Genomic DNA, 27,219 nt, shown 5'->3' with positions numbered 1-27,219 from the left:
TCACATTATATTTTTAACAATTTTATTTTTTGGTTAATAATGTCTAAGGTTAATTCCTAAAGAATTTTTCCAAACCCTTCAGCTTTATGATGATTTTTCTAGTGAAAGGTATCAATTCCTTGCGTTTTACCTGTGAAAAGTATCAGAAATTTGAGTTTTTATTTATTATATTTGAAAAAAAACAATTCAATTACTCATTAAAATTTTTTAACTAACAGCATTTACTAATTGACGTATTACATTCTTTCTGTTTGATAGATGGTAAGGATTATTTATATAATATTTATGGAGCATTTCGTAAGTTTCTGTTGATAAAGCATTCAATATTCTGTACTTACAAATTGCTGCAACTAAAACAAGAATAAAAGTAAAATAAACTTGTGATTTTTAGTTAAGAAAAATTTAGATTTCACCTGTATGGTATCGCCAGCTATGCAATTTAGAAAAACTGCATTCTGTTATGAATAATAAAGAAAATAACTTCACAAAGTCAGTAATTGCTTCCTATTTTGATTAATAACTTGTTAGCTAAGTTAAAAAGTTTAACTTATTATTAACTATAATTATCTCAAAAACTTTTAATTCATTTTAAATATATGATTCTTTCTTACTCATCATATACATTTTACTAAATTTCGCTTTATTTTTTCTAATATATAATTTATTATTTAAAAATAAAGCCATATAATAAAATTTTCAAATATATATAGTATCTTTTTAATTATGAAATATAAAAAGAAGTAAATAAAATATATAATGCTATTAAAAAAAAGAAAGTATATGGATTTTAAACTATTTCATATAAGTTCTATTATCAAATTATTTTTTTACTTTTTTACATTTTTAAAAATATCTGTAACTAGTAATTTTTTTTATCATTATATTTTACTATAAAATATTATTTGTTATAAATATGAAATAAACTATATTTATAAAATTTTACAATATCTTTTAATAGCTAAAATTAATTTTAAAAATTTTTGAATTTTTAAAATATCTTAAGATCTAATGATCATAGAAAGATGAAATTATATTTATTAGATTTCTTTTATTAAGGTATATTTAATGGTAATAAAATCATAACTCTAAAATTGATAAATAAAAAGTTATATTAATTTATAAATTTTTAGATTTTATAAGTTATTTTATTACATAATATTTGTAGAAGAACAATTTTATTTCTATCAGATTTTTCTCATTAAGATGCATCAAATGATGGTAATTTTATATTTCTAGGTTAATAGATAAAAAGATATTTCAATTTAAAAATTTAGCTATAAGTTGTTAATCATTTACTTTTAAAAAATCATTAATCAAATTGAACTTTTTTCTTGATTTTTACTTAGAAAATACTATAGAATTTATTACAAAAATATTGGTTTATGTAATAAAACATTTCAAGGTATTTAAAATATCTTTAATTAAAACTAAAATTGCAGGCAAATTTGGCTGCAAAACAGTTTAAGGGTTATTAAATTACTTCTACACAAATTATATAAAAATTTTCAATTTTAACTAAATTCTGTAAAAGAAATTTCAAAATTAAATAATATATATGATGAGATTTATGTAAACAATTTTATTATAATTATTATATGTGTAATGATTATTTCAGTAAAAATCAAAATATCAATAAAAAGAATAATATATCCACTGGTAAAAAAATGATTTATCCTACACATATCTTATTACACATATTGGGTACTCAAAATGTAGAAAATCATACACAAATAATACACATATCACAGGTAAAACGCTGACCAATCGGGTACCTACCCGATTGGTAACTTTTTTTTTGATCGGTCACCTGATTTATTCAATAGTTAGAAATTGGTGTACACTTCAATCGGGTATCAATCAGGTTAATACCCGATTGATAACTATCGTTCAGTTTAAATTTACCGATTGATTTCTATTGTTTCAATTAGACTATTGATAAACTATTTTTCTTTAACTAAAATTAAACTATTTTATACTATTGAAATTTACACTAACATTTTTTTTCGAACATTTACTTTTGAAACTTAAAAAAAAAGTTTAAACTATTTCATACTATCTTTAACATTTTTTTTCAAACATTTACTTTTGAAACTTTTAAAAAAATTTTTTTTTAGGAAATTGGTTCCGATTTGGATACCGGAATCCCACAAAAGTTTCAAACATTTTACTTTCGAAACTTTATTAAACTGAAAAAACCATTTATTTGAAGATATTAATAAACGATTTTTAACATTTTTTTTAAACATTTTATTGTAGGGAATCGGTTATAACGAATCCCATAGGTGAGTTTCGAAAAATAATTTTTTGAAACTCACTTTTTTTTTTAATATTCAATTGTAGGGAATCGGTTATAACGAATCCCATAGGTGAGTTTCGAAAAATAATTTTTCAAAATTCACTTTTTTTTTAATATTTAATTATAGGGAATCGGTTATAACGAATCCCATAGGTGAGTTTCGAAAAAATTTTTCGAACCTCTTTTTTTTTAATATACAATTATAGGGAATCGGTTATAACGAATCCCATAGGTGAGTTTTGAAAAATAATTTTTCGAAACTCATTTTTTTTATTATTCAATTGTAGGGAATCGGTTATAACGAATCCCATAGGTGAGTTTCGAAAAAATTTTTTGAAACTCTTTTTTTTTAATATACAATTATAGGGAATCGGTTATAACGAATCCCATAGGTGAGTTTTGAAAAATAATTTTTCAAAACTCATTTTTTTTTATTATTCAATTGTAGGGAATCGGTTATAACGAATCCCATAGGTGAGTTTCGAAAAATTCTTTTTCGAAACTCACTTTTTTTTAATATTTAATTATAGGGAATAGGTTATAACGAATCCCATAGGTGAGTTTCGAAAAAATTTTTCAAAACTCTTTTTTTTTAATATACAATTATAGGGAATCGGTTATAACGAATCCCATAGATTAGTTTCGAAAAATAATTTTTCGAAACTATTAAAAAAACGTTTTTAACGTTTTTTTTTTATTATTCAAATATAGGGAATCGGTTACAACGAATCCCATAGGTTAGTTTCGAAAAATAATTTTTTGAAACTATTAAAAAACGTTTTAACGTTTTTTTAAAACGTTTTTTTTTAATATTCAATTATAGGGACGAATCCCATAGGTAAGTTTCGAAAAATAATTTTTCAAAACTATTAAAAAATGTTTTTAACGTTTTTTTTTTATTATTCAAATATAGGGAATCGGTTACAACGAATCCCATAGGTTAGTTTCGAAAAATAATTTTTCGAAACTATTAAAAAACGTTTTAACGTTTTTTTAAAACGTTTTTTTTTAATATTCAATTATAGGGACGAATCCCATAGGTAAGTTTCGAAAAATAATTTTTCGAAACTATTAAAAAACGTTTTTAACATTTTTTTTCTAATACACTATTATAGGGAATCGGTTACAACGAATCCCATAGGTGAGTTTTGAAAAAAATTTTCGAAACTCTTTTTTTTAATATACAATTATAGGGAATCGGTTATAACGAATCCCATAGATTAGTTTCGAAAAATAATTTTTCGAAACTATTAAAAAAATGTTTTTAACATTTTTTTTTATTATTCAAATATAGGGAATCGGTTACAACGAATCCCATAGGTTAGTTTCGAAAAATAATTTTTCGAAACTATTAAAAAACGTTTTAACGTCTTTTTAAAACGTTTTTTTTTAATATTTAATTATAGGGACGAATCCCATAGGTAAGTTTCGAAAAATAATTTTTCAAAACTATTAAAAAACGTTTTTAACGTTTTTTTTCTAATACACTATTATAGGGAATCGGTTACAACGAATCCCATAGGTGAGTTTCGAAAAATTTTTCGAAACTCTTTTTTTTAATATACAATTATAGGGAATTGGTATAACGAATCCCATAGATAAGTTTCGAAAATATTTTTTGAAACTTTTAAAAAAACGTTAACTAACGTTTTTTTTTAATTCTATTATAGGGAATCGGTATAACGAATCCCATAGGTAAGTTTCGAAAAATATTTTTTCGAAACTATTAAAAAAACGTTAATTTTTTTTTTTAATTCTTTTATAGGGAGTCGGTATAACGAATCCCATAGGTAAGTTTCGAAAAATATTTTTTCGAAACTATTAAAAAAACGTTAACGTTTTTTTTTAATTCTTTTATAGGGAATCGGTATAACGAATTCCATAGGTAAGTTTCGAAAAATATTTTTTCGAAACTATTAAAAAAACGTTTTTAACGTTTTTTTTTAAATGTTCTATTATAGGGAATCGGTATAACGAATCCCATAGAATCCCATAAGTAATAAGTTTCAGAAATTTTTTTTTGAAACTATTAAAAAAACGGTAATAAACATTTTTTTATTATTCTATTATAGGGAATCGGCTCTGATAGATGTATATACCAGAATTTCATAAGTAAGTTTTAACTTTTGAAACTTTTTTTAAAAAACTTTCTTTAATGTTTTTTTATTTCTTTTGTAGGGAATTTGCTCCAACCTGGATACTGGATTCCAGATAAAATTTCAGTATTAGTAGTATTTCTGATTTTGTATTTTTAATAATTAATAAATTTAAATTATTAAATGTAATTATTGTAAAATATCAAATAAATTTAAATAAAAATGTATGCAATCGGCAGATTTCTTATTGTTATAAATTTATTAAAAAGTTATCAATCGGTATACTGATATGTCAAATAGTAAATATCCAGTAAATATCCTATTGGTAACTATTAATACCCGATTATACTCTATTGAATATCCCGATTGGTACCTGAGTATCCTCCTTTTGCGCCATCTTTTGGCAGCAATCAGGTTTACTGATTGATGAAAATTTTTTAAAAAATAGGAACCAATCGGGTGGAATTCGGTCACCTGATTGGTCCCCGATTTGACATCGTTCGACTAGTGTATTATACACATATCGGGTACTAATATATATATCATACATATATCAGGTACCTGATAGGTATACCATATATATAAGTACCCGATATGTGTATGATATGTGTATTATTTGTGTATGATTTTCTACATTTTGAGTATCCGATATATGTAAGATATGTGTAGGATATGTGTAGGATAGACCATTTTTTTACCAGTGATCTAAAATTTTTATGAATGTTTAATATAATAAAGACTGAATTAAATGATCTCAAATGGTCAGTACAAATATTCAAGTATACCATTAATTTATTTGCAGTTATTCTTAATAATTGATATAATAATAAAATTACTATATATTTTATTAATTTGCTTAATTTTTATTTTACTTATATAAAACAAATAAAAAAATTACTAACTAAACTATTACTCTACTTTATTTTATATGATTGTAGTAAATTTAAAAATCAAATTTAATGGTCCTGTGGCTGGAACAAAATAATCTAAGAATCATATAACAGTCTTATTTACTTGTAATGCAACTGGGACTGGAAAGTTGTGCCCCTTATTCATACACAAATATGAAAATCCCTGGGCTCTAAAAAATATTAACAAAACTACTCTTCTAGTAAATTATTATTAGAATTCAAAAAGTTGAATGCAAGTATTGATCTGGAATGCATATCTTAAAAGGCTTGATGCTCAAATGAGAATACAGAACTGAGATATCATTCTTTTTGTTGATAATGCACCAACTCATTCTCTCAATGAAAATACAAAATTAACTAATATTAAAATTGAATTCCTTCCTCCAAATACTACTTCACACCTTTAGCCATTTTCAAGGTAGTTGAATTCATACTTTAACTTCAAATCTACACCTTACATCTTAGTAATTTCAAATCCTTTTATTAACTATAAAAAATTTAATTTTATTTCAGGCACAATACCAAAAATTATTATTGCGAAATCATGTTAAAGCCTTTGATAATTATAATGAATTTGGCATTAACCCTGTTGAAATTAATATCAAAAAGTGCATCAATATGTCACATATGCATGATAATGTTACTCAATCTACTATTAAAAATTGCTGGTTAAAAGCAGATATTTTATTTAAAGATAATGAAAGTGAAATCAATATGGATTTCTGTGCTGAAATACAAGTTCTTCTAACACATACGAATGAGCTGAAAGAAGTTCAAGATTTAATTGATAAACTTAATCTTGAAAATCCTTCAATGTGATGAATCTGAACTTACAACAGAAATGATATCCAATGAAGAAATTTTGAAAGTAGTTCTTCCCAATAATCATGAACAAGAGGTAGAAGAACTAAATTCTGATTCTTTACCATCCATTACTCATAGCGACCATTGAACATTATGATAAGGTGATTTTGTATTTAAAGCAACAAGAGGATAAATTTGATATGAAAAAAGAAGAAATAAGATGCATTAAAAAACTTAAGAAGGAGGCATTAAAACAATGTTTTATTTCTGCGAGACAAACGAATCTTAATGATTTTATTAATTTCATTAATGTTTACAATATATAATATAATAATTGTATTACATTTAATAATAAATAATATAAATATATTATAATTTACATTTATTTACATAAATTTACTTTAAAATATTTAACGAATTTTTAATAAAAATTCGTTATATAATATTCCGAATTTTGCTATATGGATGTCAGTTAAGGTAAATAGATAAACTGTACTGTACGGTCAGCTAAACTGTACTGTACGAAAATATTTTAGCCAATCATAACTCATTGTATACTTTTCAAATTTTTTAAATTTTTTTTATTTATCGTACAGTAAAATCTGATTGGTGAGTTCTCACTTCGTACAGTACAGTTAAGCTAACCGTACAGTACAGTTTATATGTATACTCTGTCAGTTATAGTGTTACCGAATTTTTCCATAACGAAGGTCAGATCAGCAAATTCGTTATAACGCGAGCCAACTGTGTATATATATTGTGAAACATTTCAAAATTAGCCAATAACCATACATTAATATTGTAATTAATATTGTAATTCAAAGTTAAATTAACTATTTTTTCGTCACATTTACATTATTATAAAATCGACAAAAATGATCGACAGACGGACAATAGGAATATAAAATAATAAGCTAAGTTATATGTTAAGACCCCGTCAAGGGCTCCTAGATGGACCCTTTTATAACCCAACCAAACCAATTTTAATTTCAAAAATTATTTATATATAAAATTTGATTTTTTGAAATCCACACAATATTAAATAACTGCCATTATAGGTCTAGAAAAATTTACTACGTGATATAAACTATATTTTTAATAGTAATTAATATTTAGTCATTATTAGTTGTGTTATTAAGTTGTATTGTTACTGAATGATTATTGTTATTAAGACTTAAAGGTTCTTCAATTATTTTTTCATTATTAAAATCCCAATTGTTTTGACTTCGAGGTTCTTCAATTATTTCATCATTAAAATTATCAATAGCCGTATTTGTCCATTCAGAGATTGACAATCTTTTCTCATGTTGTTTCATTGATCTAGGAGTATGTGGTGTAAGTTTAGAAAGAAATTGAGATGGGGAATCGCTTGTATCTATCGTTAATAAGGATTTTGTTTTACTTTTTGTTGGCTTCTTTTGATTTCTTTTATTATTTTCTTGATTAGGTTTGCCCTTAATGACTCGCACAATTTCAGCGTCAGCGGTAATCACGTAAGATAAGAATATATTTATTAAACACTTTGCTGCAAGTGTTATAGGAATGAAGCTTTTGCTCAAAGTATAAAGGTCTGCAAGGCCAAATGCATGAAAGATAAAAATTACTAATAATCGTAAGAAATTCCAGTATATAACGACAGTGAATAAAGATCGCTTGGGGCGTCCTATATTTGTGGATAAACCCGCAACATTTTTATTAGCCTTTTTTAATATAAGAATTAAACGGACGGTCACATATATATCAATGAAAATTTCAACTAATATCTCAGTAATCGAATAATATCGTAAAGTGATAACATTAGGGACACAAACTATTAAATTATTCTCGGAAATAGATTGAAGATCTGGTCTTTGTAAACCGAGTTGAGGGACCTTTTAACAAGAAATTAAAATTTTTTTTCAGCAATTTTTTAATTACGGTAAAAAAAAATCAAGAATTCTACTCACCGCTAAACAAGCTCTGATCACAAATAATATAATACCAATCCATTTATCTGTATTTTCATCATGTACTTGTTTTAATTGCCACAATAAGAAAGCTGTTAATGCCACTCTTATGCTAACATTACCGATAGCTGCTAGGTATTGAAGAGATACGCATTGAGTTAGTGTGGCAATATGAGGAGTCATATGTGTGCCAAATACACTACCAAAACGCAATATGTTGGCAAAATTTAAAATTATTTTAAGAAAATTCAAAATTTTTGTTTCGCGAGCTTTGTACAAAAATATCGAAACGATCATATTATGTAAATTTATCTGAAAAAAAAAAATTACGTATATATTAAAATTCTATACGCTGTAAATTTTTGATTTATATATACCGACTATACTTTATACCATAGGAAATAGTAATAAAACTTCGATAAAAGCATATGTGCGATAATGCGAAATGAAAGTGTAGTGTCTATTCTTAATAGAAAATACTATTGCCTGCGATATAAGATACATAGTATATATATATATATATAACATTGTATAGCTTACCATCACGGTTATCCCAACAATAACTCCAATATACGCTTGTGTCTGAAAATAATCCATTTTTTAAAAAATAATTGAATTGAGGACAATTAACAAGGACTGAATAAAACTTCGAAAAAAATACTCCAAGTAAATATAACATATTTATATAAAATAATGAAGAATAATTTAGATAAGTTGTAAAATAATGAAGAATAATTTTCGATAATTGTGAATGCAATTTGAGACATTACTTCCGAAAAGAAATTTAAAATTATTTTTAGAATAATTTTTAGAAATCAGTTTGATAATACAGAATGAAAAATATTATTGCTAAAAAAAAAATAAGGTCATACAAACTTAACAATGCTTATTATCGGAATCCGGCAGTTACAGTACAGTATTTCTTTTTATGACCTTAGTGACCAAAAAAACAAAAATTAAAAAATTAAGACTTGTTAATATTAGCATCCATTTTGTATTAATTAGGTGGTAATAGGAAGACTGTAAATAAGCATAAACGCAAACTTACGCAACCTTAGTACATTTACGACATAGATTAGAATTTTTTTAGTTAATACAAATTAGGTTTAATACTTTGTTTTGGCAATATTAAATTTGGTGTTAAACAACCTGAATTTGATATCTTGACTGGTTTTACGGTAATAAAAAAGTCCATTTATCATTTTATTGGTTTATCCATTATTTATTAATTCCCTTTTAGAGAAACTGTTCGACATAATTAGATAGTATAATGATTATCAAGAAAAAGAACACATAGCAGCTATGTTACATTTGTTTACGCGTACAAATTTAAAAATAACGGAAACTTTTAAATAAAAAATGATAATTTGTAGTACACATTTCCATATTAAATTTTGTTTTTTGGGGATAATACTAAATTTTTTCAAAACAATAATTGGATCGGCACAATAATTTTAGTTATAATACCAGAATAAATATACACATTTTGCTGTTAATGACGCTATTCCGATAAATGATCATTTTTCTAGTTTTTATTCCGAAGAAACTCAGACACGTGATCATTTTTCTGAAAAAATTTTTATAGGAATGTGGGAACGAATAAAATTTTAGAATTTAAAGGACACGCTCCAACTTCTCATAATTATTTTTTTTCATTCAAAGCACTCAAAGTCTAAAATCGAAATGAATTTTATTCAGATTCAAGCATATGCTGGTTTTTGGATTGGAGCAGTTATAATAGTAAGATATTAATCTAAATGATTAATCTTTTTTAAAACTAAGCGGTTCAACGAAACTTTAAGTTCAAACCCTATAAAAAATTTTTGTCAGATACACTCCAACTTTTCCTCGAATTTATTAAAAATACTCCGATTATACTGATAACATTCCGATTATATTTCAAATTAAAATTTAGAAGTTTTAATATGATAAAAAGTATCAGGAAATACTCTGAAAAAAATTTAAATTTATAAAGATATTCCGATTTTGTATTCAAATTGAAAATGTTCCGATTATATCCCGATTATTTAAAATATTTTATTAACAATATATTTTCAATAAGGTGTAATCTTCTCTATCAATGATAATGTGTTTATTTGATAACACCTTCCACTAGTTATTTTGCTTTAATACAATTTGGCCCATATTAGACCTCAATTAGTAACGGTAATCATTAATCTTTTAAATGGCAGGAAGGGTCTTTGAACGCGTAAGATCTGGTGAGCTATTGTCCTGTTTTTTATAATTCATTTATGTTAACGAACGGTACTAACAGTTCATTTTTTTTTCTTTTTTTAGTGATTCTTTCAGGTCTCTGGAGTTTGGGCATTTATAATAAAGTATTTTAACAAGATGGCTACTAATGAACATTTCATTTTTTTCTTTTTTATTCTTTGGAGTATCCGGACATGTGGGAAATTCGGTGAGTGGGTATTTTTCCTTTGAATTAATTCTATTAGTTAAATGATTGCTAACGTCTCGTGTTTTTTATCTTTTAGGAAACTTTTCAGCTCTTTGGACGCAGGATTCGGTTGGTTTTTAATGAACTGTTACTGACAATTCATTTTTTCTTATTTATAGATAGCCGGTTCCGATTTCAAAACGCTGGAATCATAGTTTTTGGAATCTTTCAAAAACTAATTTAAAAAAAATGTTGTATTAACACTTCTTTATTTCTATTTTGTAGGAATCTGGTCAAATTTTGATTCTGGATCTCAGGTAAGTTTCGAAACTTTAATAAAAAACGTTAGTATGACATTTTTTTAGGTTTTGGCATCCTATTTTTGGTCTATGAGCGAAACCTTTTAAGCTGAAACCCTTTAACCAAGAAGCTTTTATCCAAGGTATCAATCCACACACCTCTTAAATGCAAAAATATCACACCACCTAATAAAAAACTCAAGAAAGTGGTATCACTATTCACTACCTACTCCAATTCTAAATCACAATTAAGTACATCACCCGATATACCAATATCTTCAAAAATGGATGAAAATACTTTCAAATTACAATCAAATATTGATGCTTGGTATCATCTGGTACATCAATTTCTGAATCATTTCCACATACTGATATTGCTATTTCATCCACATCAATTCCTGAATCATTATCAAGTACGGTTCTTGCTAAAATAGAAACTAATAACGCCCAATTACCTTTACAAGAAGATGCAAAAAAATCCTGTAAATTTAGACTTTTGTTTGTACTTTTATATTTCTAATTTCTACAACAATGCAGGGAAAAGAAGGTCAACTAAAATGAATAACGTGCTACTTTCAGATAATATCTTGCAAGTATAATTGAAGTATATCTTGACTGCATTCAATAAATTTACTTTCGGATAATATCTGTGTAAATCATCATAGGCGAACTCTCTGGTAATCAATAATTTTACTACTTTTATCCTTTTTATAGGTATGCATTCGCAACATGGTCATTTCGATAATTTCATATAAAATACGTAAAATACATGCTTCAAATATCCTTAAAATTATTTTCGATTTTGGTCAAATCTTGCGCATGTCTACTGTATATGTTTGTTTGCCTTGTATGTGACTCCAAAAGATCCTACATTCTTTCAATGCAATATCCTTATATATATTTATATATCGGAAATAGCATACCAAGATTATCATCAACAGCTTTCTTATTATGGCGGATAAGGCGAATAGATATGAGCGGGGGAGACTGTGATAAACGGATATGCATTTTATTATTAGAGCCGCATTTATGGTAAATTTTCTGTTAAAATATAATATTTTTCTTCCTCTCTCTTTTTTAAAACAATAATAACTGAATGTCGATATCAATAATTTATTTTTATAGATTCCATACGTAATTTTTTAACAAGCAACTGTCACATCCCTATAAAAATGAAATGTGTTAAATTTGTGTTCATGTGTAAAAAACGTCCAAAAAAGCATCAATTTGTCCAATTTATGTCTTATTACAAAAAAACAAAAATTAAACAAAATGGTGCTTTTTTAGACATTTATTACACATGAGCACAAATATTAAACAAATTTAACTCATTTCGTTTTTATAGGGCATATATTCAACGTTTATTTGTAATTCAGATGTTACTAGGGTTGTCCCTTTCATAACTGGAGGAACTATCGTGGAATTTTTAGTTGATATATATGTAACCACACGTTTAATCTTTATATTAAAAAATGCCAATAAAAATGCTTGTATATGGGTTTTCAAACGAAGTATCAGATATAACTTCAAAATTCATAGTAATCATCATTATGTAATCACCATTGATGCTGAAATTGTTCATGCTATTGAGGGTAAAGGTCAAAAGAATGAATTGTCAGTGAAAACCATTCAAACTTCTATTTTATCCTCTAGCGATCAAACCCACAGCCAAATTCTTGATAATGATAGAATAGTAGTTGTGTCAATGAAAAGAATTTCATTCTTTGAATTGTAATGGGAGATGAGGATGAGAATACTAAAGATAATGACCGAAAAATTAATGAGCTAAGACCCAATTTATCAGTGTATTTTCCTAATTATTTACTATTTTACTTAACCAATAAATTGTTTATATAATTTCAATAAAGTAAAGGTTCATAAGTTCAGGTAAGATATTTTGGATAAATTTGGAAGCCATAGGCCGGTAATCTTCATGGAAAATGAGAGTACGTGATCCTTATTGATTATTTAAATCACAAATTAATGAAGATAAGGTTTTCAATAACCTTCTTATAAACAGGATTGGGCTTCTGTTCCTCATAAAAATAATTTCTACGTTGCCATTTATTTTCTAGGAATGTAAATGTTTAGGATAACTGCCTTTATTTGTACTTATAACCTTCTAAACTTCTAAGAATGTATTGTCCGTAAATTGTTCGTTAATTTGAAAAAAAAATCCAAAAATCGTAGAGTCCACGAAACCCATTTTACTTTATATTAATATATTATTATTAGTGATTAATATAATTAATAGACATAAGTTAACGGATCCCTAAGGTAGATTTCTTTGCCTTAATTCTTTCTCTATAAACGAAATTTTCGAAATTTTTAATAATTAATGATTTGATAACTAAAAGGAGAAGAAAAGGAATATTAATCACAAAACGATTTAAGTAATATTATATTATATATGTTAACTAATTACCGTTATTTAAGTGATAAAAAGTAGAGACATTATTTTGCATATATCAGCAATCAACGTGGTATAAACATTTAATTTTCTCTTATTCGTTTCTAATAAATAAATTTTAAATTTAAAAGACATGCTCCAACTTTCCTAATTTTTTTTTCCATTCAAAGCATTCAAAAAATAAAATTTTATTCAGATTTAATCATGCATGCATGCTTGCTTTTGTTTCTGGAGTAGTTATTATGGTAAGACCGTGTTCAAAGTAGGGATTGGAAATCGATTCAATCGAAAATCGAAACCCGAGAATCGATTTAAGAATCGATTAATCGTTTCTCAGTAATTTTACAAAAAAATCATTTTTTTTAAACATTTTCGTGATGCAACGCTTTCGATGATCCCGGCGGCACAAAATTTTAGGTGGATTTTAACTAAAATACTAAAATAATTTTTATTGTAAAATTTGAAAAATTTTGATTAAAAGTAAAATGATTTTATTTTTGCACTGAATAAAAACCCTGAAAATTTATTCGCTAAAGTAATTATTATATAAAAAGTCAAAATGTATAAATATGCAGTAGACATTTTTGGCCCGCATTATAGAATTATATTTAAATTCTGGCCAAAAGATGATCCAGGCCCCTGAACTTCAAATTATCAATTAATAAAAAAATTTTTTTTTTAATTAATTAAACATTAGCCATAATTAACTTGATTGGATAATGTTTGATTAAATTCTAAATTGTCTAATTGTCCAATATCCAATTATTATTGGTCAAAAAGCCATCACAATTGTTGAATTTTTCGATTTTTTTTGTTAATTCTGAGATTTTTCATTGTGGCGTGGTTATAGAATATATTTGCTGCGCCAAAATATAATTTTTAGATTCGATTAATCGATTCTATTAGTCTAATCGATTCCAATCCCTAGTTCAACTATTTCTTCCATTCTTACCATTCTCATCTCTTATTACAATTTTTTTGTTCATTCTAAGAATGACAATCTTTTCTAACACCACTACTATTTACTGTAATTTAGTAACATTAGCGTATATAATAATCTTTCTTTTATAATATTGTTATAAATTTTTTATAGCATATTGATATATATTACGCAAGATGTATGAGTAAGGCCCTCCTAACATACTGATATTGTCCTATTAAGATTTTTGAACTGTTATATAATTTTACAAAGAAATTTCTAAGTTCAGGTAAACATGTTAAATGAATTTATAGTCAAATCAATCATTCAAGTCATAGGTACTAGGTCGGTAAGCGCAAATGCGAATTACGAATAAATTCCAGTATATAATGCCCTGTAAAAAATCTGTTCCGTGTTTTATCTTTCCATGTTTTTTCCGTAAATGTATCATTTTAATGGAATTTATAGCCTTAAATCATGGAAATTTTCATCTCGCTAACACGGATATCCGTGAATGTATCATTTTCACGGAATTTTTTACAGAAGACACGGAGAAATAATGGAAATATTCAGATAAAAATTTTTTATAGGGATGGGAGTGAACATTGATCGCTTGAAGCGCTCATACTAAATTATGCAGCATAATTACAATGATAAATTCAAATAATTAGTATCGTGAAGTGATTACGTTGGTTAATTATAAATTATTTTTAGGAACAGATGTAAGACTTGGTCTTTGTGAACCGAGTTGAAGAATTTTACGATCACTAATAATTTATACCATCATATTATAAATTGAACAAAAATTATGTATATTATTAAAATTCTATATACGGGGACACCCGTAGCAAAAGGGGATGGTATACTTATTACCGTTGGCTGGCACTCAAGGTATTATTCAAGAACTCGATATTTAAACTGAATAGTACCCGTGGGTACTCCGGGTACTATATTTGATTGGATATAAATTATATGAAAAGTAATAAATTATTAGAGGTTATACCCGGGTATTATTCAAGAATTAGGTAGCATAATACTCGGGGGGGGTACTATTTTTGGAGGATACCAAAAAAACATTCTTTTCACTAATAATTTATTAATAAAATTATATTTTCTGAAAAGTGAGGTATAATCATTACTGACAAAATCTCAAATTTGAATTTTGATTTTTAATTTTACTAAAATAGTAAACTTCACAAATTTGGAAAGCATGCTTCGGTAAAAAGATACTATACTGTATACAATGACAAAATCACATAAAATTAAATATAATAATTTTTATTAATAGAGGATAAGTGTGATTGATATACTGTATATGAACTCATCATGGACAAAAAACTCAGAATACGTTTCTCGAAAACATTCCTTTTAAAAATTATTTTGAATGTTATTTAGATCTATGGATTAGTGTTATTGTGTTAATGCAGAATAGAAACATGTCCCACCATTTCGGTTCTCGACCACCTTAAATGTATCTAACTTGATATCGGAAAAACAGATTTAGATTAGAATTTTTTTTTTTGAATAAATACAAATTAGTTCATCGCTGTTTTTAGAATTCTGCTAACATGCAAATTACTAACAAAATAAAATTATTAGATTACAGGATCAATATGTCCGGTAATAATCGTCCTGTAATTATAATCGCAACGTACACAGAAATCTGAAAACTGCACTTGTTTATTACAGTGTTAACCTTAATTCCTGGTGCGTTAAACCCGAATTTGATATCTTGACTGGTTTACGTTAATTTTCGGTATAAAAAAGCTCATTTATCTTTTTACTGGTTTATCCTGGAGTCATTTTATTGGTTCCTTTTAGAGAATCTGTTCAACATAATTAGATATATATAATGATTATCAAGACAAATACAAAGATAATAAATTTAAAACTTTTAAATAAAAATAGATTTACAATGCATATAAATCTTGATCTTGGCCAAGTATATGGATTGCACATCAATAATTCTTACATGGGAAAGACATAATAAATATACTAATATACTCGTTTTGCGGTTAATTTAAGCCTATTTTATCTAATGTGGAACGGATAAAATTTTAGAATTAAAAAGACACGTTCCAACTTCTCTCATAATTATTTTTTTTATTCAAAGCACTCAAAGTTTAAAAATCGAAATGAATTTTATTCAGATTCAAGCATATGCTGGTTTTTGGTTTGGAGCAGTAGTGATGGTAAGATATTAATTTAAATGATTAATCTTTCTTAAAACTAAGCGGAGAAGTTCCAATCAACGAAAAATTTGAGTTCAAAGTGGGCGAACCCTCTAGTGTTAAATGTTAATCAATGATTTTACTACTTTTATCCTTTTAACAGATATCCATTCACAAACATGATGTTTCTATAATTTCATATAAAATACGTAACATGTTCAAGTATTCTTAAAATTTTTTCAATTTTGGTCAAATCCTGCGTACTTTTGGAATTATTGGCTTGTATATTACTCCAAAATTGCCTACACGCTTTCAATACACTATCCTTTATTACATTTTGTTTTATCGGAAATATTAAACATACCAAGATTATTATTAATGGCTTTTTTATTATGGCAGGTAAGGCAAATAGATATGAGCAGGAGAGAATGGGATAAATGGATATGCATTTTATTATTTATATCTAGAGCCGCATTTTTGGTAAATTTTCTGTTAAAATATAATATTTTCTTCCTCTCTCTTTTTAAATAATAATAACTGAATGTCGATATCAATAATTTATTTTTATAGACTCCATACCTACTAATTTCTACACAAGTTACTTTCATGTATATTCCTGAAAGTGAAACGCTTATTTGTAATCTCATTGTAACTAGAATGGCCCCTTTACATAGTTGGAGATCTGTCGTGGAATTTTTAGCTGATATATATGTGACCGCACGTTTCATCTTTATATTAAAAATGCCAATAAAAATGTTTCCAAATTGTCTTTAAGTATAGAAGCAAGAGATCATTATTCACAGCTGTTATGTATTGGAATTTTTTACGATTAATAAAATATTTTATCTATAATATTTGGTTCTTGTGAATGCATATGGTTTTTTAAACGAAGTATCAGATATAACTTTAAAATGCATAGTAATCATTTGGTTATCTTATGTAATCACCATTGATGCTGAAATTGTTCATGCTATTGAGGGTAAAGGTCAAAAGAATGAATTGTTAGTTCAAACCTCTATTTTATCCTTTAGCGATCAAACCTACAGTCAGATTGTTGATAATGATAGAATAATAGTTGTGTCATTCTTTGAATTGGCAAGCATTGTAATGGGAGATGAGGATGATGATAATGATGAGAACTATGAGAGAATGATGAGAATACTAAAAATAATGACCGAAAAATCAATGGCATATTAACGGAAACTTCAAATATGGAAATCTTTATCCATTAATTTATAATGTATGGTGCCAGAAGTCTATAATCGACAATAAAAATGTAACACTTAAAAATCTTTCAACTTCTTAAAAAAAAATATAATTTAGAAAAAATAAACTGGTAACTTTATTCTTTGAAGTAAGCTCTATCAAAAGATTTTTAAAAGATCTACATAAGCATTTGAAATTGCATGATTTTTATATGATCAGCCCAAATTTGAAACAAAATATGTTGGCCAGAACTTATGATAATTTGGGCTGAATCCATACATTGTGATAATGCCAGCCTAAATTATTATAATATGAATCAAATGTAAAAAAAAAATTTTTATCAATATATGACTTTTATGAAATGGTAGTTGCGATTTTATTGCTAAAATCCAGTTTTTCTTATGTTTTATCTTGTTTGTAATAAAAAATTTTCAAAAACTGCATTTTATTAGTACTTTATACACTGAATTCCGGATCACATGATATAGAATCGGCTCAGAAAATTGAACAAAATCACATGATTGTCAAGTATACATATTTATTAAGTATAGAATGTATATAACTGTAATGCTAAATTATTTGGCTGTCCGGCTTCACATAAACTGTAATGCTAAAGTATTGTCCTAATTATTTACTATTTCTACTCAACCAATAAATTGAATTGTTTATATAATTTCAAAAACAGTAAGTTCAGAGTAAGACATCTTGGATAAATTTGGAATATTTTAAATCAAATATTTAAGTCATAAGTCGGTAATCTCCGTGGAAATAGCGAGGGCGTGATCCTTATTGATTACGCCATCGTTCTGTGAAAATTCCCATTTAAGTCAGAATATAAGGTTTTCAGATAAGTAGAAACATCATCTCTTTAACTTTCTTGGAAGGACCCAATAAACAAAGATATAATTGGGCTTCGGTTCCTCATAAAAAAAACATGAATTTCTTTTTACGTTGTCATCCTATTTATTTTCTAGGAATATAAATAGTAAGGATAAAGTGTCTTTATTTGTATTTATAAATTCTTCTAAACTTCTAAGAATATAAATAGTATGACCTGATTTCTAAGTTTCAGAAAATAAATAGTAATACAACCTCCTTATCTTGTTCACATCAAATTAAGGTATCACGTTACTAATTTTCGGCCAAATTTTATAATATTAATTTTAGAAATGCAAAAATCCAATTATTTAGGACTTTAAGCAGAAGTGCATCAGAATAAATTTTCTTTTGAAGAAAAGAATTGGGCATTTTTATGACATTGAGAAAAAAAAATAAAAATAAAAAAAATAAAAGAAAATTTAAATGAAATTAAGGAATAAAATTTAAACCTAATTTTAAATCTATATATCGACTTAATTACTAAAGTAATTTACATAATTACTTCAACAAATAAAAATTTATGCAAGAGAATGTACCAGAAAAGGTCAAGAGTTATCACGATGTGATGAAATCGACAATGATCGTGTCTGTTAACGATATGAACTAATAATGTTCTGTAATATTCCAAATATATTATAACTTAGAAGTAGGCCTGAAGCAATTAGTTACCTTTGTAAATTGTTCATGTACAGGAAATCAAAACTATTTTCATCAAAAATAAATTAGAATTAAGTGACTCAAATAAATATTCTAATGAATCTAATAGAATCCAATTTATTTATTTTTTTTTTTGTTATGTTTGTATATCTAAAAGAATGCATTGACTATCTTTTTCTATATTAATTCTTATGTACCTGTGATCAAAATAAATACATCATCGCTTCCATTTAAAGTTATCATCATTTTCGTTATTTGAAAAATGAAAAAATTACAAAAGAAATAAAATGGAAATTTAAATGATGAATTAATATGAAAGATGTACAAAGAAAATGAAATCGTTGATAATAAAAAATAATTTTACAAGAAGTCTAATATACAGAAAGAAAAAGTAAAGAAATGAATAATGATAATGTTTCTCCTATAAATATACATTAAATATGGTAGGTAAATAAAAAGTATAATACAATAAGACGCAAGTTCTAAATTCTTTTTTAATTGTTCATGAAGAGAGATTGTTCATAAATTGTTCATTGATTTGAAAAAAAAAAATATCCAAAAATCTTGAAACCCACGAAACCCATTTTACTTTACATTAGTGATTAATATAATTAATGGACATAAGTTGACGGATCCTTATGATAGATTTCTTTGCCTTAATTCTTTCTCTATAAATGAAATTTTTGATAATTAAAGGTGTACGTCCCGGTAACTTTTCGGATATTTGAACGTAACTTATGTTGGGATCATCTTCTCTCAATTGTAAAATAAGTCTCTCTTCTTCTACGGTTAACGGTGCCTTGTTAACTAATAAGGATAAGGGAAAAAGAAATATAATATTAATTACAGAACGATTTTAAGTAGTAATATGTCAAAAACTAATTACCGTTATTTAAGTGATTTGTCCATCTAAAAACGTGAGAAAAAAGTATGGGTAAAAAAATGCGCCATGACATTATTTCGCATATATCAACAAACGGATTAAATTAAAATTACCTTTCTCGGCATTGCTTTGCAGTACGATTTTGGATTGCTTCTTCAATAAATTTCCAAGATATTTGTTGGTTTGGATAATGAGTTTTATATCGTTCTACCTCCCTACGAATTTTTTCGTCTTCCTATAAACCAAAATGCCAAAAAGAAAATAAGTTAAGGTAACAAATATTAACTAACGGCTTAAATGCACGTGAAATTCTTACGTTTTATTGTAAGATTTTGATAAATGTATAGTATTAAACTTCCACTTCACTTACAAGATTATTCCAAGGACCTTTAATAATCGTAAGGTTATCACTCATTTTCTAAACGCTCTATGACTAAACGTTTTGCGCGCTTATAACTTTATGATCTAATTACAGTAAAGTTTTTTATATGAGGTGGAACTATTCAATTCTTTAGTACACAAAAAAAAAGAAAAAATTTATAAAATATAAAAGTGAATTTATAATATTTAATGAATTGGTATTAAATATATAAGGAATAAAATTGGTTAATTTTTTAACCGCAAAAAAAAAAAAAAGGGAAAAGGTGGGTGTTACTGGGTGACTGGTCTCTGAAAAATTTTATTTTTTGAAAAAAAAAAAAAATTCAGCAGACTATTTATATTAACTTTCCTTTGAAAGATATCCAATTATGGTTAGAGTTTTTATGTGTGAGATCATTGGATCAGTTGATAACTTTGTGTCAAGAAAAAACTTTGATCCAAAATAGAAAATTTTTTTTTCGTCCCATTCCTTTGTTACATTCAAATTTATTCTATACGACTATTCCAAAGTTTCTGTATGGAAAATAGAGGTTACTGCGTAATAATGGACTGAAGCAAGTATCCTTTCAATTGGTGGCTAATAAATATATATAATATTTCTTTTAACTTAACTAGTATAACTAACAGCGGATTTATAGCTCCGGCCCATAGAATTAACCATTTTTGGAATGTTTGCAATTGGATTTCCCAAAAACATTGTAAAAAATGTTAAAATGTTTGAAAATTACGTAATTTTATTAAAGTTTTCAATTTCAATTTTAATCCCTCAAAAAAAAAAAAAGCAGTGACAATGCTTGAATATGATGATTGTTATATGTTTTTTGAAAGCTATTGTAAACAAGCAACGTAATACATGTGATTTTGAAAGGGAGTAAGTTTATACACCAATATAACACGACATATATATATATATTTGGGGGAAGCAGGGGAGGGTTAAGATTAAGTAGTGTAAGGTAGCAGAACTGTTTCACCACTTTTTTGGTGCCCCTGCAACAATTCCAAACCTTAACTTTGACTTTCACCTTACGCCCAGACATTTTTTTCGAGGAATTAATGTGTTGAACTCATTTTGTCATATTTGTATAATGAGTCTTTCTTTTTCATCAGGGGAATTTGTTAACTAAAAAGGAAAGGAAAAAAATTATTAAAGATAAACGGTTTCGGGAACAATAAAAAAACTAATTACCATTATTGAAGTGATAAAAAATGTGAAAAATGAAAATGTGTTATGACATTATTTCGCATATATTAACAAGCGGATGAATTAAAATTTTTAAATATTCAATATTGTTTGCTGTATGGTTCTGCATTGCTTCTTCAATAAAAATTCCAAGACTTGAGCAAAGAGACTACTCGAATGCGATCGTCTTCCTATAAATTTAAACGATTATAGTAAAATAATAGACGGATTAAGATGCACGTGAAATTCTTACGTTTTATCGAAGGTTTTTTTTTGAGAAAATGCGCAGTACTACATTTCAATTTAACTTCTATCCATTTACAAGTTTATCTCATGTTCTTTTGTTCTTTTATAATTTTAATGGACTTAGAATTTTCGCTCATTTCAAATACTTGTGTTCTTATTACTTTACGATCCTATAAATAATAAAAGTCATTGAAAAAATAACAATTATGTTAATATACATTTGAACTCTTTACGAAAATTTAATGGTTTGGTTATTAAATATCTAAGAAATAAAGAAAGAGTGGTGACTAATCATGGAAAAAAAAATTATATATATATATTTTTTTTTTTTTTTTTTTTGAAAAGGTATTTATATGGTTTCACATCAAAATCCAATTATGATTAGCACTTAGCATGGATCAGTTATGGTAAGAAATCCAAATAGAAAAAAATTTTTCTATGAAAATGAAAATTACTACATAATTTGACAAATAATGAACTATAGAAAAACAAGAATAACATCCTCTTGTTGCTCATAAATATTTTCTTTTAACCTAAATTAGTACGTCTACGAAATTTTAACTCCCCATTCATTGAATTAACCAATTTTGTAATGTTTTGGAGCACATGATTGTTATTTTGAAATTCCCAAAATACTTTGTCAAAAGGATAAAGCCCTGGACAATGATGTGGCTAAACAATAAGGCAACGTATTACATGTGATTTGAAAAGGTGATTCATTTAATTCTAATCCTTCATTCTAGTTAAGCGACTAAGTTTATATTTTATACCCCTAATATAACACAACATAAGAACATTCTAATTATTATAATCATTTTTTTGGGGAGTAATACTACGTAGTGTAAGGTGGCATTAAGCTGTTTCACCACTTTTTGATACCCCTGCGACAACTCCGAAATATTATACTTAATTTAGTTAATTCACTTATCATACTTAAACCAAATTTAGTCGATTAAAACTGTTAGTTTTATCATAATATATTATATTATATTAAATTTAACGCTAAGTTTAATATATTGTATTTGAGGATAAAACAACTTTAACAACTTTAGAGTTAATATCCCAAACTAAAATAAAAATAAGATATCTCGTCAATACAATTATTTCATCTTTAGTCACTCAATCACTCAATCTAATCGAATACGCCTAAATGACTTAATGTTGTATTTATACATGATCAATGCTATCTATGAAAAATATGCAAGAAAAATTTTCTTCTCTACTTTTATTTTATATATATATTTATTATATACATATATATGTTGTTTCTTAACGTAAATGGATGGATGCTCACTATAACTTATTGATCTCCAGATTATGACTTCATGAGAATAGACGGATTTTTTTCATATTCTCGGTTATTGAAACTATATCTATTTGCATCAATGAAGCAAAAAAGAATTTTTTTGGTGAATAAACCCATTATCCACATCAACTTACTTCAATTCTCTTCAATCAAATTGATCAATAGATCCAATCTTCAAGAAATCAATATAATTAATTATAATTAATAATTAGCTGAGTATTCATTTTTCAAGTAAATATATATGTGTATATATATATATTTTTTTTAAAAAAAAAAATTATCGTGAAGAACTGATGGCAAGAATAATTTATGCACAAAAAAAAAAAAAGTAGGGTAAAATCAGTTAATATTCATAATATTAACAATTTTAATGATTATACTTTAACTAATAAAATCCCAAGAAATACCATTTTCTTTAACTCAATAATTTTCAAACATTTCATGATTTAAATTCTTTATGCTTGAGAATAATGTTCATTACGATTTCCTGCAGCCCATATAATATTCTTCCTTTGCTGTTTATCAAAAAATAAACAAAATGAAACTTTCAATATATGATGTGATTAATTACAATATATTTTATCAAATACACCAATTGTTCAATCATACATCTTCATTATATCCAATATCCATTTTTACATCTGCGAGATAACGAGATGAGAGTACACCAACCGAACTTCGCTGACCAAGCTCGCATCGACGAATAGGATTAAGTCTTGAACTTATTGTTGGTCTAAATTTCATGTGTTGTTCCTTCATATCTAAAAAAAGAAAATAAAAAAATAAAAAAATGGTTAATTCGATTCACAATTTTTAATGAACTAATTTTCAAATGAATTACAAAAATGTTGCTTACTTGATAAGCGTAAAGCCTTGTCTTCACTGGACATTAATTTTAGTTTAATTTCACTTCCATAATTTGTGGGGACAATTCTTGATGGAGTTTTGAAATGTGGGGGAGAAGGAGGAGCAGATTGAATCGATGCAGAAAGTGGAACGAAATCTGGTGTAGAATTTGCGTACGCACTTTTTGACTGTAATGGACTTTTAATGCTTTGTAATGATGAACTGTGTGATATTGATTTAGTTGTTTTATTTTGTGAACTACCTTCTTCTCTTTGCTTATCTTCAAAGTATCTTGTTCTTGACGAAGATCTTTTTATTTTACGGTGACGATATCGATGTATTGATGATGTATGAATGTGAGATCTGATAAATTGATAATATTTTTTAAAAAACTTTTTTCTAAGGGATAATTTTTAAGCTTAAATGTACCCACGATTTAAAAACCTTCAGTAACTTACCCTTTTTTGTATTTACCATTTACTAGTTCAGGTATATATCGCGTCATAGCCCAAACAATAAATGCTCCCACTAAAAGTAACCAAAAATTTGGCGTTTTTAGTAAATTATTTGCAAACTCAACCATATATGTGCCATCAGCTTCAATAACTGCGGACGTAAAAACGTTCGTGTCCATTGTGTAAGAAAAAAGTAAATGCTATAAAAAGTGTGTAATATTTAAACTTTTAATAGTAAAAAAAATATTATTATTAAAAATATATATATATATTTTTTTAAAAAAAAAGTTAGCAGTCTTTAGACTTCTTTAATATAATAAGTAAACCGTTAAAAAAAAAAATTTGGTTTACAAAGTAATGTTTGATGATTTTTTTTTTAATTATCTTTTATATGTAAAAATTTAAGGTTCATCACAGAAGTTCAAACAAGTTTTATTGGTGTTCCAAAGTGTAGATCGTTGTTAATGGTTTGAGTAGTTACGACGTGACCGTCTTATATTACTTGTGGCTTATTTCCTTTTCAAGTTCAACACATAACCGAGGATTTATCCTTCGATGCCTAATTCAGGTATATTTCTCGAATAAAATTCATTTCCGTTATATATATTTAGGAAAAAAAAGAGAGAGGGGCGAGGTAAAAGTTTTATAATATAAAAATAAATTTAATGAGAGACTAAAATAATAAGGTTTGAACTTTTTTATAATAATGATACGGCTGATATAGAAAATTTTAATTCAAATCTTTTTATGGCCTTTTTCAAATAATGAAGTCATTGTTTTAATAGATTTGATCATGTGATAAATCATTCTTAGCCATCCATCGTTCTCGAATTGTGAAATTGTCATACAACGCTATCAATAATACTTTGAGAAAATGAGAATTATTATTTTTTTTTTTCAGCCGATCTTCGAAAAAACGTGTGTATTGCATATTGTGATTGAATTCATACAAAATTTCTATATCATGTCTAATGATTTAAACAGGATTAAAAGCCTGAAAGTACAAGTCAAATTATAAACAGACGTAACCAATCAAGAAGAGAAAAATTTTTTTTTTTTTTCAAATATATTAGATAATACCGCACAGACGAACAGACCGCAGTATTAAATTTTACTTTCCCGCAATTTCAAATTTTACTTATATTAATGTTTGATATTATTATATGACAAATTCCTACTATATGTCTATACTCAAAAACTCTAGCATTATTCTAAAAAAGTGATTCCAGTCCAAGGATAAGTTGTATATATTTAACTCTATAAACAGTTATTATAATTATCTAATGAATAAATTTTTTTTATAGTCCAAATTATTTATAGTCCAAATTATCAATAGTCCAAATTATTTATAGTCTAAATTTATTTATAAAGTTCAAATTATATAAATTAAATTTTTATGTTTCAATAAAACCATTTTCATATAAAAGATTGGTTAATTCTCCAAATTTTAATTCTTGTCTTATTTCTTTAATTGTCTCTTCATCACCACAAAATCCAATCTCACATTTTAATTCATCAATCTTATATTTTAAATCTTCAACCTCTCTTAATGTTATTTGTTCATATTCATTAAATCTCCTTTTCATTTCATCCAAATTCTTTGTATAATTATCTAATTTTTCTTCATATATTTCATTAAAATTTTCCAACCATTTAATTTCAACCAATTGAAATTTCTTATTATTATTAATTCCTGATATATCAATATTTTCTAATGTAGATATACCTTTTAAAAAGGAAAATTGTATAGATTTGATTTTTTGTTGTAAAAAATCCAATCTTTCTTTTGATTTAGAAATTTGTAAAAGAGAATAATCTTTAAAAACATTTATCTCAGTTATTAAACAATTATATTGATGATTAAATGATATCGTATCGGAATAGAATGCTTGCTGTTTTTTATACAAGTTTTTTTGGTATGTACGAAGTTGATTTAATTTCGTTATTAAATTGTAAGTTGATGTAAAAGGATTTGGTGAATCCGGTGGTGTGAGGAAGTCCGATAAAGAAGGATTTGATAAAGAATAGTAAGATGAATATATGGATGAGGTTGACGAAGAAGAAGAAAATGATGATTTGGAAAGATGCTTTTTGTAACAATAGTTACAACCTACTACAGTAATATCATCATCGTCTATTTCTTTTTCTTCAATATCATTAATTAAAATCTGTTGTTGAGACCCTTTATTATCATTTACGCCAACAAAGCGTACAACAACTCCACCAACAATAAATCCTACCGTAAAGACTGTTGATAGTAATAGACTACTATTTGATGATGATGACATACTGTGAGTGGGAGTTAATTTTTTTTTTAAAATTATAATTATTATTTTATAATAATAATTATTATTTTTTTTTTCTTTTAAAAAGAAAGAAAGAAAGAAAAGAGAGGTGAAAATTTAAATAATTAGTTATTTTTTTTCAAGGTTTAGAGTGCATAAATAGGTCATGTACTTACATATTTAAATATCCAAATCCGTTAATCTAATTTGTTATTATATTGTAGTCATGTAGAATTACAAATGTGCGTACATATTATTTTATTCTTGCGCAGATTTGTGAATCGCGAATGACAAATTCTTTTGTAATAAATTTTTACAAAGAAATTTTTATCCCTCGGTTTCGAAATTAACTCTCTAAAATTGAAAGAATGAAAAATAGTTTTTATTTTTAGTATTTAAAAAATAAAAAAATTTAGTTATTTAAAAAAATACATGTCGAACAAATTTGTGTTACTTTGTAACTCATGACTTCCACATGACGATTATTAACCAACCATAAAAGAGTTCTTATGGGAACAAGAAACTCTCTTACGAAAAGTTTACTTTTTTATTATTAATAATATCAACCATCAACCAATAAGAATGTGTATTTGAGTTTTTATGATGGGTTATTTTTAGAATTAATAAACTAGAATAAAGAAA

At 26.1% G+C, this 27,219-nt stretch overlaps 6 protein-coding genes across 7 annotated transcripts; 2 read left to right on the top strand and 4 right to left on the bottom strand.

Moving 5' to 3' along the window:
• Positions 1-5,921: 5,921 nt before the first annotated feature.
• OCT59_024973 (uncharacterized protein) lies at positions 5,922-6,122 on the top strand (the record flags this gene model as incomplete). Its single annotated transcript, XM_066135355.1, has 1 exon — positions 5,922-6,122. The coding sequence occupies one exon, from the start codon at positions 5,922-5,924 to the stop codon at positions 6,120-6,122; it is 201 nt and encodes a 66-aa protein (XP_065991789.1).
• A 1,097-nt stretch (positions 6,123-7,219) lies between these two features.
• Positions 7,220-8,650, bottom strand: OCT59_024972 (uncharacterized protein; the record flags this gene model as incomplete). Its single annotated transcript, XM_066135345.1, has 3 exons — positions 7,220-7,978; positions 8,054-8,365; positions 8,594-8,650. The coding sequence occupies 3 exons, from the start codon at positions 8,648-8,650 to the stop codon at positions 7,220-7,222; spliced, it is 1,128 nt and encodes a 375-aa protein (XP_065991788.1).
• Positions 8,651-10,461: 1,811 nt separating this feature from the next.
• Positions 10,462-11,314, top strand: OCT59_024971 (uncharacterized protein; the record flags this gene model as incomplete). Its single annotated transcript, XM_066135337.1, has 5 exons — positions 10,462-10,475; positions 10,552-10,583; positions 10,740-10,771; positions 10,897-11,091; positions 11,291-11,314. The coding sequence occupies 5 exons, from the start codon at positions 10,462-10,464 to the stop codon at positions 11,312-11,314; spliced, it is 297 nt and encodes a 98-aa protein (XP_065991787.1).
• Positions 11,315-19,590: 8,276 nt separating this feature from the next.
• OCT59_024970 (uncharacterized protein) lies at positions 19,591-20,293 on the bottom strand (the record flags this gene model as incomplete). Its single annotated transcript, XM_025313695.2, has 4 exons — positions 19,591-19,802; positions 19,882-19,904; positions 19,992-20,113; positions 20,249-20,293. The coding sequence occupies 4 exons, from the start codon at positions 20,291-20,293 to the stop codon at positions 19,591-19,593; spliced, it is 402 nt and encodes a 133-aa protein (XP_025186622.1).
• Positions 20,294-22,628: 2,335 nt separating this feature from the next.
• On the bottom strand, positions 22,629-24,648 carry OCT59_024969 (uncharacterized protein). Of its 2 annotated transcripts, XM_066135324.1 has the most exons (4): positions 24,296-24,641; positions 23,848-24,200; positions 23,601-23,752; positions 23,327-23,506 (listed from the first exon to the last, which is right to left on the bottom strand). In XM_066135324.1, exons 1-4 carry the CDS (start codon positions 24,469-24,471, stop codon positions 23,447-23,449), a joined length of 741 nt encoding a protein of 246 aa, XP_065991786.1. In that variant the 5' UTR covers positions 24,472-24,641; the 3' UTR covers positions 23,327-23,446. The 2 variants fall into 2 exon arrangements, with proteins under 2 accessions (XP_065991785.1, XP_065991786.1); XM_066135323.1 differs by having other exon boundaries at positions 22,629-23,752; positions 24,296-24,648.
• Positions 24,649-24,938: 290 nt separating this feature from the next.
• On the bottom strand, positions 24,939-26,580 carry OCT59_024968 (uncharacterized protein; the record flags this gene model as incomplete). Its single annotated transcript, XM_066135318.1, has 1 exon — positions 24,939-26,580. One exon carries the CDS (start codon positions 26,578-26,580, stop codon positions 25,687-25,689), a length of 894 nt encoding a protein of 297 aa, XP_065991784.1. The 3' UTR covers positions 24,939-25,686.
• Between the last annotated feature and the right edge of the window lie 639 nt (positions 26,581-27,219).

The sequence above is a fragment of the Rhizophagus irregularis genome, chromosome 5 (assembly GCF_026210795.1).
Source record: "Rhizophagus irregularis chromosome 5, complete sequence".
Classification (NCBI taxonomy): Eukaryota; Fungi; Glomeromycota; class Glomeromycetes; order Glomerales; family Glomeraceae; genus Rhizophagus; species Rhizophagus irregularis.
The sequence above is the reverse complement of the archived record's forward strand: the minus strand, read 5'-3'. Positions and strand labels throughout refer to the sequence as shown.

What these genes read in the sequence shown, in the direction of transcription:
- OCT59_024969 (XM_066135324.1), bottom strand. Translation starts at nt 24,471, where the DNA reads ATGGACACGAACGTTTTTACGTCCGCAGTTATTGAAGCTGATGGCACA. An exon ending in CAAGGCTTTACGCTTATCAA is followed by an intron (nt 23,753 to 23,847) that starts GTAAGCAACATT and finishes TTCTTTTTTTAG; the next exon opens with ATATGAAGGAACAACACATG. An exon ending in ATATTGGATATAATGAAGAT is followed by an intron (nt 23,507 to 23,600) that starts GTATGATTGAAC and finishes TTTGATAAACAG; the next exon opens with CAAAGGAAGAATATTATATG.